The sequence below is a fragment of the Ochlerotatus camptorhynchus genome, unplaced genomic scaffold (assembly GCF_037179485.1).
Source record: "Ochlerotatus camptorhynchus isolate MF236.1 unplaced genomic scaffold, CSIRO-AGI_Acam_v1.1 ptg000408l, whole genome shotgun sequence".
NCBI lineage: Eukaryota > Metazoa > Arthropoda > Insecta > Diptera > Culicidae > Ochlerotatus > Ochlerotatus camptorhynchus.
The window spans coordinates 51715-65521 of NW_027040894.1; the positions used below are offsets into that span (position 1 = coordinate 51715).

General features: G+C 40.7%; 1 protein-coding gene across 1 annotated transcript; it reads left to right on the forward strand.

Moving 5' to 3' along the window:
- Window positions 1-2841: 2841 nt before the first annotated feature.
- LOC135710953 (zinc finger protein GLI3-like) lies at window positions 2842-11879 on the forward strand. Its single transcript, XM_065233680.1, has 3 exons — window positions 2842-3684; window positions 10555-10828; window positions 10941-11879. Exons 1-3 carry the CDS (start codon window positions 2978-2980, stop codon window positions 11763-11765), a joined length of 1806 nt encoding a protein of 601 aa, XP_065089752.1. The 5' UTR covers window positions 2842-2977; the 3' UTR covers window positions 11766-11879.
- The last annotated feature ends 1928 nt before the right edge of the window (window positions 11880-13807 follow it).

The following is a 13807-nucleotide window of genomic DNA, read 5'->3' on the forward strand; positions in this document are numbered from 1 at the left end:
CCGTCGGGTAGGGGAAGTCTTACCCTACCTGATGGTGATGTTGATTTGTAAGGGTGAGCCTTGCTTTTTAAGACATTATCGAAATAAGTCATTGTTTACAAAAGCTGTTACGCCCCAATTTCAGCTCTATCTTGATATGGGAACTGAAATCCGAATGATGACCTTGACAAATGTCCAAAAAATACTCTTCTAAAAATTTATGGTGGTCCTGGAAAGGACCGTTTTGTCGTAATGCTGAGCTATTAGGGTGTTAAACACAGCTAAGACTGGTGAGCTGTGTGTTGTTTGGAATGAGGATGACGCGCTTGGCATAGATGGCCCACAGCGACTGACGTAGAGCTACTGATTCCGATCAATAGCGATGCAGCTTCTTCCTCCTTCTATGGATACTCAAGTGGGCGTTGTATACTGGAGAACTATGTTCAACGCCACGTGCCGACAGCACTGCTGCTGATGCCGACGACCAGACACCACCACACACGGTGATTGGAACTGAATCCGATCAGTGGTTGAGGGCTGCTTGCGGAGAGCCTTTCGTTGTGTACTGGGGAACACCACCACTCACCACGCGGTGATTGAATAAACACCGTTTGGCGAGACATAGACTTTGAAATCTGTGTTAGGGAAATCGCTTTTCGCAGGTAATCGGTGATAATTTTAACTATCATAGCAACAGTTGCTTATTCGTGCGATTAAAAATAGTGATATTTTGAAAAATGATAAAGTTTTAAATTAAACAGATGCGTAGAAATATTTCTAATCGATTGGTGATAAAATTATTGAAATTGATCTAGGGGTAGCTGAGTTATTAACGTTCAAAATCTTTCATAATTTTGTTACATATTCCATTTTAAATTTTCACAAAGTGTACCCCCCATATAGAAATCACAGTCGTAGTCCAACGTCAAAAAAAAATACGATGCTTAGTTAAAACAAATGTACAGTAGGGTGGGACAAAATTCAAATTCCAGTTCCAGTATGATTTCCGGGGGCCTTCTGGGTCCTAGAATAACTGTGTAAAATTTCAGGTCTGTCGGTGGAACTATATTTTAGCACCAGCGGTTTTAATTTTACATAGGATTTTCTATAGGAAAACTTACTTTTTCTAATAAAAATCTGTTGAGGTCATCCATTGTCCTCTAAAAATAAATCAACCCTTGTACTTCCTAGGAAATTTTACAAGGAAACTTTTCTTTCAACACCGCAAAACGATCCGACGCTTGTGGAAAAAGTTATTTAGCCATTACTGATTGCTAACCAAACGAACTGCTCATTATTCTTTTTTCTAGCAGCACTGCCAGCTGCCGCCTGCTGCTGTCTGCGCGAGGCAGTCACGTTGTGTGGGGGTTCACTCAGCATGGAGGAAAGCCGATATCATGCGCAAATAATCTTAGATTTTGATGAAACTTTACACAGGTCTCCGGTATAGTACAACAATTATGTTTCACGGGGGTCATTTGGAAACAAGCGTGATTTTTCACAAGGGTGTATTTGCTTTGGCGTACAATTTATTCAAACCTTATCAGTCGATGTGCTGCTGCTTCGTGTACAGTGTTGCCAAATTTTAAGAATAATTTTCCATCCTCAAACATTAATGGGATTTTGTAGGAATTTACTTGATTTCCATATGGGTCTGATATACGATTATAAACGCCGCACAGTGTTGTACCATAGAGGTAACTGTTAGACCAGAAGGTCCCGAAGAAACGTGCTCAACTTTTTGGCTCACATATCTTCGGTCCCAAGCTAATCGATGCACCCCTCGAAACATAGGAAAATCCACGAACCCCTCATTTTCACCAGTTGGTTGTTCTATGTATTTTCAATCGAACTATTAAATTTTAAAGCTGTAACCTTTTTTTGGATGAATATGAATTTATTTACAACAGTTCAGTGTACCGAACTTTTGCTGTTTGGAGAATTCCTTAGTTCCCAATTGTTAAGTGAGAGCTTCTAATTCGATTACTATTTTTGTTTTAGTATAACTGTGTGGCAGTAATTGTACTTATACTCTATGCCTAGGGAAAATTAGAAATGTTTCAACCCGAAATATTCCCAGACCGGAGCAGGAATCTAACTCACTGATCCTCCAATTTATTTTTCTCTTTCGTTTTCATCAATTGCCAATAGTTCTTAACAAATGGCCTACAAAGTTTACTTACTGAACAAGACACGACGCAATCATATAACTCATCGCTGCCAGTCTAGCCCGGCTTAATTGATATGATCAAAGTGTAGCGTATTTTCGTCATAATTCGAGCGGTGTGGTACTGTTTGGCGCGTCTAGACATCGAAATTGCCCTGCGTAGTTTTTGGTTTTAATTACTCCGACCCACTTGCTGTGGCATGTACATATGGAATGGGCAGCAGGACGAAAGTCATATCTGGGATAGATGTTTTTTTTTTTACGAAAAACTGGATGCAAATGAAGATAAACAATTGAAGTTTAAACGGTTAGGTTTTGATTAATATTACGTGCTTGATTCATTGAACCGATATGACGTAAGTGGTGGTCTGGTGACGTGATTTGCGCAGGTTGCAAGTCTAATTGGTATACAATCGAATGCTACTCATACCACGAGGGGTGTGCTGATAAGCCTTGAGTTTCTTAGTAGAATTCGATCCCCCAGTGGTATGGAGTTTGATTCATTAGGTTTTGAAAACCCATAGCAGGTTTACACGCGACTATGTAGCAACGTTGGACCAAGCTACAACTCACTCGCTGTATTGCAATCCTTATCAATTCTCGTACGCTGGCGAGCTCTGGCTGTGTAAACCCACCCCGAAGCAAAGGTCTGGATGAACTTATAACGGGAATCATCCGAACACTCCCGTTTTAGTGATATTTTTGACTTCATACAGTACAGTTCGTCATGCTGAGTTGATTAATGAAAAAAACAAAAATAAGCTAACCACTTCAATCCGAGATTGAATAGAATACAAACAAAATATTAAACCCGCGAGTGTGAAAGCAGAAATGATAATAAACAAAGAAACCTTTCCCTACAGAATGGGATTATCGCCGCTGTACTTCCTTCCGCCCTCTCCGGCGAACGTGACAAATGAGCGGCTTGGATACTTTCCAATAACCCCACCGTACCATTACCAGTACGATTACGTACTCCCATCAGCCGGAACAATGCAATCACCAGTGAGGCAGACTGCAACGAGCTCCTCATCCCCTACGTCGTCGTCATCATCATCATCATCGTCATCCTCCGCTGGGATGCTGGGATCTATCGACAATGGCCAGTCGTTGTATTTTTACATGAATGCAGCTGGGAAGGAGGAAATTACATCGGTGCCATTATCGCCGCCGCACACACCGCCACTGTTGTACACAGCGGCCAACAACGATGGCGACAGCATCCTAGCCGGAAATGACACCCATGGTAGCGACACTGCATCCGATGCGGTCGTCGATCGATACGGATTATCGAATCTGAGTTCGGCTAATGGCGGCGGCGGTAATTTGGGCGGCAGTAACGCTGGATATGGCCAACGTAATCGCAATAATGACGGTGGCAGTGCTAGTGACAGTAGTGGCAATAATGATGGGCGCCTATACCCGGCGCGCAATTCCGTTATCATGAAGGTGGAGAACCAGCAAGTGGTTCCCCTGCTCGGCGAGGTGGGCTCCCGTTCGATCGAGCAGTTTGTGTGCAAGTGGGAGAACTGCTACTGGTGAGTACAAACTTGCCGACTGATGCATGGTGTGTTGTGTGTGATAACAGAGCCGGAAGTGGGTGTGTAACCTGTGCGAACTAGTTTTTTTTTATTTGGGTTGTAGCTGGCACAGTAAGAAATGAAAGCGTGATTATGGGTGAGTGTTCAGTTGATGCATGAGAACAAAAAGAAAGTAAGAGGGTGTATCCAAGACACGACCGTAGATTTGACGTAGGATTACGTACCAGGTATCAATATTTGGCGACTATGTTAGGGAAACCACTATTTGCAGGCATTCGGTGATAATTTTGATCACCATTGCAACAGTTGAACATTTCAATAGTGCCCTATTAAAAATTGATAAAGTATTCATTTTAGCAGCTTTGTAGAAAAATTACCAATCGATTGGTTTGTTTAGAACTAAAATCCATCCGCTATTGAAAGAGTTATAAGTGGTCAAAACCTGACCACTTTTCGTAACGCGGTCGATTTTGGTTTTTTTTTAAATTGTACCCCAAAAATGTTGCCGAAAGACGTAATCCTACGTCAAAAGCCGATGGTAAACGGTAGACGATTAGTCAAAGGGACCATTACTCGAAGGGGGAAAAGGCCGAATGGGCTATTTGTCGATTACTTTTTGGAAGCGACGTATCTGCTTTTGTAAACATAGATTCAAACGTCAATTTGTTGAAACTCTTAGCACTCCCACGCAAACTAACAACTTGTTGGGCAAACATTACCCCTTCTACTGGTGGTGTTAGATTTAGTGGGAGTGCTAAGAGCAGGGCTGGTAAGTGTCATTTTCAATGAAAGATCTCACGCGATATTTACAGAGATACTTCTGTCACTATCATTGGATGAGAAAACGATGATGAGATTTTTTTTAAATCTCATCGATTTTTTTGTCATGACAGAATGTGACAGTGTTGTGATCATCGTAATTACTAGCTCATTTAATGCTATTACACTTACTTGTACCGAGGAAATCTTAATAATATATTCACTCTACCGATTACATACGGTTGTTTACTTAAATTCATCTAAATCAGTTAGAAATGTTGATGTCAAAACCGCATAAGAATTATTCTCATGATTGCATGATCATTGAAAAATGACAACAAAGCTAATGATAGGTAGTTTCGGCTCGTGATAGTGAGATGACCTGTTTTCTCATCGTTACATGACGGCCGTGATATTTACCAGCTCTGGCTAAGAGTTTCGACAAATTGACAATTGAATCTTTGTTTATGAAAGCAGATACGTCCCTTGGAAAAATTAATTGAGAGCTGAAATTTCAAGAGAACATGATTTGATGCAAATAAGGAGGCAACTACGGTTCGAAATTCCTTCGGGAAAATATCCATTTGGAGCTTTATAGGACAGCCCCTTCGGTTTTAAGTGTCTATTTTTAATTCCCTTGTAGTTGTAACATGGAGAAGGTATTTGGAAGGATTGATGCACTTTGGGATCTCATTTTGCATCTCTGTATTCAAAAATGTCAGCCAGAATTGCTCGTTAGGGGTATTGAGGTAATTGCATATTCGTTATCTGCATGTCAAATGGAACCGAAATCAAAAATTTCAGCAATTTTGGAGCACTGGAACTATTTTAAATAAGTGTGATTACATCAGCAAAAATCACCATCTTAGTGCCCCTTGATGGTACTTTGTACAAAGAACGAAAACATCCGCGATACTTTAAGTGATTACTGCATTTCCCTTTAACAATATGCGTTTGAATTTCAAATGATTACCTTATGGTTGAATTCGTCATCAACTGATGAGCATCCATATAACTGTCATCCAAATAAAGGATGATATTTTTTTTAAATTGGCTGTAAAACATACACCAATTTAAGAATAGGATGGCTAGCAAATGCTTTAGATTAGATTTATAATTCAACTGTTTACATTTCCACATGGAATAGCCATGACCATGGATACAAAAATCGTTTGTACTTCCTCTTCCACGAAATAGACAAACTTCGGTTTCCACGCTTTAACAATATTTGTCTCAACTCTGATAGCGATGACTATGTTTCCACCTCATTTGTCAGCTCAGAGCAGCAGATGACGACAATCATTCTACAGGGAGCATAAATGCATTTAATACACAAACTTGAGAATGTTGCCTGCACGTTCTAAGGGCAAAATTTGTTATAATATGAATCGTTTGCAGTGCAATTTGGACTGGGAAATTGAAGATTTGTGTATTAAAGGGTGATACGGTCAAAATTTGGTCAAGGGAAAACGCGTGTAAATCGGTGAAATCGTTTATTTAAAAAATCAAATTAAATTTCTTTTTCAAGTTCAATTGGTATGAAATTCAGGAAAAATATTCAGTTAGGCTTCCGCTTTTCCAAATCCGAATTGCCGGGCCTTACGCTTGACCCCTGCCATCAGATTTTGTACAGCCACCTTGTCCACCTTCTTCGCCGCAGAAAGCCAGTTTGCCTTGAACTGCTGCTCGCCCTTAGCAGTTCTTTTGGTCTTCTTTAGGTTCCGCTTGACAATAGCCCAGTATTTCTCAATTGGGCGGAGCTCTGGCGTGTTGGGAGGGTTCTTGTCCTTGGGAACCACCTGCACGTTGTTGGCGGCGTACCACAGGTAGTTACGGCCTTTTTACCGTAATGGCAAGATGCCAAATCCGGCCAAAACAGTACGGAACAACCGTGTTTCTTCAGGAAAGGCAGCAGACGTTTATTCAAACACTCTTTCACGTAAATTTCTTGGTTGACAGTCCCGGAAGCTATGAAAATGCTGCTTTTCAAGCCACAGGTACAGATGGCTTGCCAAACCAGATATTTCTTTGCGAACTTTGACAGTTTCATGTGCTTGAAAACATCTGCTACCTTTCCCCTTCCTTTTGCCGTATAAAATTCCTGTCCCGGAAGCTGCTTGTAGTCGGCTTTGACGTAGGTTTCGTCGTCCATTACCACGCAGTCAAACTTCGTCAGCATCGTCGTGTACAGCCTCCGGGATCGCGCTTTGGCCGTCGTATTTTGTTTATCATCGCGATTTGGAGTCACTACCTTCTTGTAAGTCGATAGTCCGGCTCGTTTTTTGGCTCGATGCACGGTTGTAGACGATACACCCAGCTTATTTGCGGCATCTCGGAGAGAGAGGTTAGGGTTTCGCTTGAAACTACCGGCAACTCTCTTTGTCGTCTCAGTGGCTTCCGGTTTTCGATTTCACCCCGATCCAGACTTCGTGGCTGTCGACAAACGTTCCCCAAACACTTTAATTACATTTGTAACGGTTGATTTGGCAACTTTTAGCGATTTTGCCAACTTTGCGTGCGAGTAGCTCGGATTTTCGCGATGCGCGAGCAAAATTTTGATACGCTGCTCTTCTTGCTTGGACGGCATTTTGACAACTGAAGAGTGAATTCCAAAATCAAAATAGGAGCAACATTCTACACACACACACCTTCAAAATGAGGGGTGTTCAGGTTTTTTAAATGCAAAATTGAAAGAAATACGTCAAGTTGATATTGACCAAATTTTGACCGTATCACCCTTTAAGAGATACGATACGATTGGTTGCCATATGCTACCAGATAGATGTAATATTCTAAACAAATATTTGAATATGAACCAAGTGGCTTGCACGAGTATCTCTCTAATGACTTTTTTATAACGTACCAAAGTTATTTATTTTTGAAGTTTATTTTAATTTTTGATTACGAAACTTAAATTATATACGCAGACGTCATTTTTTGACTGATTTGAATGATACCGTAACGGTACCATCACAGATTCACCTGTAAATAAGCGTTAATGTGCAACTTTCCATTCATTTTAAATGTGTAGTAACTGAGTCAAGCTTTGTAGTTAGGCAGTTATAAACGAGTGAGTCTAGTGAGATAACGAATAAAGCCTTTAATTACGTATTTCAACTGAAGTCTGTTTATCATGCATTCGAGAGGAGCATCATCGGATTACACAACAACCGTCATTCGGTTGCAGCTATCATTCGAAGAAGCGATTTCGATGTTTCGGTTTGATTGCTCTGAGGTTTCATTCGAAAAGGGGATGATGTTTCGGTACAGTGTATGAGAGCAAGTATAGTCGCTATATGTATTGTCTGGTGGATAGAATTTGGTGAACTAATTGAGCTGTCAAATAATGGAACCAATCCAGCATATCACGACTAACAATAGAAAAGAGCACATCAGTTTTTGCGAACAAAACATCGGAAACCCTTTTCTCGTGACTCAAGGCTCGCCTGCGCACGCCACCATCAGTGGGTTGGGGAAAGTTTCCCCTATCCGATGGCGCTGTTAATTCGCTGACAAACCGACATGAAACTTAAACTTAACTCTCGATCGGGAATTCATAACGGCCGATTCAAATGTGCAGCGATTTCATCTATCAAAACCATAGAAATGTTTTATCTACACGTAGGCAAAAGAACGTAAGAATTCCATATTATGAATTTTAGCCACAAGAAATCAGTATGAATTTCGTTTAATTTCTGGAACCGAACCATGAGCGTTGAGATCATGGGGCCCGTATGTTGATCACTCGTCTTTTAACGCTTAGGAAAATGTAATAGTTAACTATATAAGAGGCGTATAAGAGCTACCTCATGTTACAAGTCACGCTTATGAAATTCATATGAGCAGTTCCAGGCCAAATAGCAAAACAAAAATGAATTTTTGACTTGTCTATCACCGATTTGCATGAAAATTTGCATAGTTGTTTGTTATAGTAAATAATTACCATTTGCGATAAAATTCGGCCATTTTGTATATTGCAATTTCTTTCAAAAAGACGTATTTGACAGTTTTCAATTAATCGTAGCAGTGTTGGCAAAATCATCAACCAATTGGTATTTTTCCCCCTCATACGCTCTCAATATCACGCGTGATATTGAAACAAATTGTCATGCTTGATATTGATTTTACAAGCTCATTTGACATTGCGAGACTATTCACAACGTGCAAAAATCAAGCTGAGAGTTAACTCGACACAAAAATGACTCCGTTGTACCAACAATCAATACGAAACTAACGATTTTAAATTGACTCACTACTTGACTAGCCTATTGGTCCCAAGCAAATCGATTAACGCACCCCATTCTAGTCAAAATTCTAGTACTACAATCTGTTTGTTTTGATTCGCTATGAAAGTTTGACAGATAAAATGAGGGGTTAGTGGATTTTCCTATGTTTCGAGGGGTGAATCGATTAGCTTGGGACCGAAGATAGTACCAGAGCTGAGCCAAAAAGTTGAGCACGTTTCTTCGGGACCTACTAGTCTTAGAGTTACCTCTATGGTTGTACATCGTTTTCTTAGAAAGAGAAAGTGTAGTTTGCTATCTCTTTTTACTTTTCATCGATGGCAGATACGAAGCGACTGCTGCCAGCCGTTATGGAAGTTTCGGTAGCGTTCGGGTGTAAAGCATAAATCATGTGATTAAATCTCACCACAGTGTGTTGAGATTTGCAGCTGGTGAGTTTGGTTAGCTTGATATTCTGAACTGCGATATCACAACTTGCAAAATCAACCGCAGTTGTTTGCTTGTTGATTTTCATTTTTGTCTGCGAAAATCAAGCGTGATCCTGGGCGTTGGCGAGATTTGATTTTTTGATATTTTCCCAACACTGAATCGTAGTATGAAAACGTCATTTCTTATCGAAATGACGTCTGAAACAAAATTGAGAAGAATGAAGTCTTTCTTGGAAAAATATACATGGGATTTTTTATGGAATTTATGAATTAAAAATTTAAAAAATGTGTTAAAATCTTGAATAACGCAATATATGGTTGTGCAATAAATTTGAATTTTTATAGGAAAATTTTTATGAAAAATGCAAACTTTTGAAATATTGAAACACATGGACACTTAAAAATTTACAAAAATAGTAAAACTAGTCTTGTTTTTAAACATTTTTCTGTTCAATATTTTCGTTTTTTTTTTTACAGAAAACGTTTTAAAATATTGTACACAAATTACATCATAAAACGTTCTTACTACCAAGCATGGGAAAAATCGTTTCATTTTACCCTTACTACTAACTGGCACATATACAACACATTTCGTTCGTATTCTCTTTGCTTATATTTTATTTGGTGAAACAGACAGCGGAGCGTAACATGCATGAATTTGAGTGTAGTAGTGTGGATGATTCTTCACTTATTTTTGCTGCATGATGAGCCTTTTATGATTGTATTCTTCTGAGTGAGGCGTCATGCAAATACTTTAAAACTGCTGTGGATAATTCAACTGATTAAAATCGCTGAGCCAAAAAATATATCACTCGGCAATTTAATCGCATTCAATCGGGTTCTTCCTCGGTAGAGAAAATTGTTTGGCTGCCTTTCAGTTTATCCTTCATTCCTTCTATTGCTGAGAGTTTCGAGTCTACCTGCAGAGTTACTTGGTTGGAAGAGTTTACACTCGTCCGGCACACTCCGAAGAGGCTCTGAATAGAACTCTTCAAAGACTTTTCTGAAGATCAAAAATGTAACAATGTTATTATTTTAACACTCCATTTGACCTGAAACGAGAAAATAATCGATCAACAGTTCCAATGGTTTGATTTTTAAGCAATAAAAAAATGTAGCTCGTTGCACGCTTCAATCGTTCAACTGTGGACAACCTTCCGGAACCGGTACAAGTGCTTTTGAATCTGAATCTTAGCTAGTGCTGATTCACGTTGTGACTCTGAGCAAAACATTACTATTCCAATTCACTGAATGGAATCTCTCCACCTTGAAATCGCCTTATCTTATTTCCGCCAACAATGCGGATCTACTAAAAATACGTGCGGATGTGTGCCTGCAAGATGTGCGAATCATTTAATTGCTGACGGGCCATGATTTCTAAAGACCCGGCTTGATAACGAAGTGCTAATCATGATTGTTTCTTTGTACCATTACAGCGTGTTTTTTAAACTGGAAGATCTGGCCAGTCACGTCACGCAGAAGCACGCCGTCGTCGGGCTGGGTGGTTTGTACTACTGCCGATGGGAGAACTGTTTGCGGCAAGATCGGGGCTTCAATGCCCGCTACAAGATGCTGGTGCACGTCCGGACGCATACCAAAGAAAAGCCTCACCAGTGCGGAAAGTGTGGAAAAAGCTTTTCGCGTGCGGAGAATCTGAAAATTCACCTTCGTTCTCACTCCGGTGAAAAGCCGTACGTTTGCCCCATTGAGGTAGGTTTGATTTTTAATCGTGACTTATAGCTAATCGAAGATGAAACCGTTCGATACCTAGACAAATAAGGCAATAAATTGTGTCTAATCGTAGCTTTCCCGTTGATTGCAGGGTTGCAACAAGGCCTATTCTAACTCCTCGGATCGTTTCAAGCACACACGTACACATTCGAACGATAAGCCATATGTGTGTAAGGTCGCTGGATGCCACAAGCGCTACACCGATCCATCATCATTGCGAAAGCACGTGAAAACCTTCAAACACCTCAGCCTGTTAGTTCCATTGGGAGCTACCGAGGATGATTGCCATCACCACCACCTCCACTCAACTGCAGCCAGCTATCCTTCGATGCGGTACGGCAGCAATGACACCGGAAGCCCCGGCAAGATGGCAAGCGATAACTCATATACCGATGACAGTCGAGCTTCCAGTACGACCACCACCACTAGCAATCCTGAACTAGACGGCGAAGATAATAATGTGCTAATTGATGTCGTCAACGTCGACAAGTGTGATGAAAAATTAATCTTCACTGACTATCATTTCTATCCGAGTGGAAGACCCTTGGGGCAGGCCGACGAGTGGCCATCGGGATACCGGGGTAGGACGATGTCGCCCCTGCTAGACACGACCGATAGGTCCCTGGAGGAACCGGACGGGGCCAGCGGAGATGAGTGCGAGAGAAGTTTTCTTATTGAACCAGAACGAGACTATCGTCGACCGTATAGCAACTTCCCGAAAGGCTTCCTCGAGTCTGGATCCCATACTCTGGACGGACTCGAGCACTTTGGGAAAGATGATGAAGGTTTGCTGCCGACGGCTGTGGAGGATGATGATTTGTGCAGTGCCATTCGTCGGATGAACAGTGCTCGGCTGATGGGGGTCGATGCCATGGAAGTGGACGGACCACTGGATCTCAGTATACATCATCGATAGTGTTCGAGGGTTGTTTTTTATGGCCTTGAATCGATTATTTTGTGTTCGTTTTGATTTGTTAACGTGCTTTACTTGGCGACTTTATATTCATATATTTGAGAAACTTAACGTACTACTTAATTGCTGGTACAACCGATTGAGATTATGATAAAACAGCAAAGCGTGTGATGTTTGCAATGTTTGTATGAACAATAAACTTAAAACTGAGGATCAGTTTATTATTTTAATTGTATCACAATTTTTGACCTTCAATTGCATATCAATTTCCATTTTTTCTTGATTTCTTATGGATGTGGGATTGTTGTGAATGCACGGGTAGACTGTTGGATAAAGCATGAGCATGGTTGTCAGCTCACGGTTGCCTACTCCTATATTGCCAAAGCAACTGTAATTACTCAGAGAACCAACAGATGATATTTGGAACTAGTTATCATTCTCAATGTGTAAATACTGGAGATCTCAAACTTTATTATTGGCAATACCAGCGCCGGTAGCGACCGAATGCAGGCCGATTAAGGAATGGTTTAGAAATCAAAAAAACCTCTGCAAATCCTCTCATGAGAAATCACTGGGATGTTGAATATAAGGGTTGGGTTTGCAGCAAAGTTCGTTTTTGCAAACGGCTGAATTAAAGGGACGTGTTCATGTTCATTAGGGTGTTTCATTTTGAAAAAAGTGATGAATTTTTGATAGGCCACCCTCCAGTTCGATTCATAGCCCCAAAATATGAACCTGTGCAAAAAATGGTAAAGATTGATGAAGGTTTAGAGGTCGCGCCAATGATTTGGATTTTGTATGGAGATTTTGGTGAATTAGTATGGGAAATTATTGATTTTCGTTTACATTGCTCTAACTTTGGTTGTAGTTGTCCAAACGTTGAAAAAAAAAAATATGTGGTTGTCATGACAATGATCAACAAGCCTGTTGTTGTTGCGATGAAATTGGCGTTGTTGCCTTGTACATATTCATCTGTCAATTTACCCTATTTTGCCATTTTTTCACATTTTTATAATTCTTGATACGCTGCAAAACTGAGCGTAGCAACTGTAGGCTTTTTGTTTATTGCCATAGCAATAACATACTAAATTTTTTCGACATTTGGACAAGTAGAAGCAAAGTTATAGCGATATAAGCGATTTTTTAAATTCTTCCATAGTAATTCCCATACAAATTTCAAATCATTGGCGCGACCTCTAAACCTTCATCAATCTTTACCAATTTTTGCACAGGTTCATATTTTGGGGCTATGAATCGAACTGGAGGGTGGCCCATCAGAAATTCATCACTTTTTTCAGAATGAAGCACCCTAATGTTCATGTGCCTCCTTTCAGCACTGAGCAAATTGTTCGAGAAACTCATTCTCAATTGTTTGCTCAAGTTTGTCGAGGAAAATAACATTCTCCTTCCGGAACAGTTTGGGTTCAGAAAGGGGCACTCCACCAATCACCAGCTAGTGCGGGTGATGAATAACATCCGAAGTAACAAAGCTGTATCCAAGTCCACAGCCATGGCATTGTTAGACGTTGAGAAAGCGTTTGATAATGTCTGGCACAATGGGCTTGTATACAAGCTTTGTAACTTCAACTTTCCATTACATCTGGTTAAAATCACCCGTAGCTACCTCCAGCAAAGGTCGTTTAAGGTATCGTTGAATGGTTGTCTTTCCGACACGTTTTCCATCCCAGCAGGAGTCCCGCAAGGCAGTCTGCTGGGACCCTTGCTTTACAGCATTTACACTTCCGACATTTCTCCCCTTGGAGACGGTTGCGTGTTTTTCCTGTTCGCAGATGATACCGCAATAGCCGTCAAAGGAAGGATGCCTCGCGAAATAACGAACAAACTTCAACGATGCCTTAACGCCTTTGCTGATTATGCCACCACGTGGAAAATCAAAATCAATGCTTCCAAAACACAAACAATCATGTTCCTCCATCGGCAATCACCCAAACTAAAACCGGCTCCCTCTTGTACTGTAATCATGGATGGCACAAGGGTTGAGTGGTCCGCCGAAGTAACCTATCTCGGGATGTTGTTTGACGAAA

Bases quoted from the DNA above. Each gene is read 5' to 3' on its own strand.
- LOC135710953 (XM_065233680.1), top strand. From the start codon at position 2,978: ATGATAATAAACAAAGAAACCTTTCCCTACAGAATGGGATTATCGCCG. The intron at 3,685-10,554 runs GTGAGTACAAAC...GTACCATTACAG, and splicing joins AAGTGGGAGAACTGCTACTG to CGTGTTTTTTAAACTGGAAG. The intron at 10,829-10,940 runs GTAGGTTTGATT...CGTTGATTGCAG, and splicing joins CGTACGTTTGCCCCATTGAG to GGTTGCAACAAGGCCTATTC.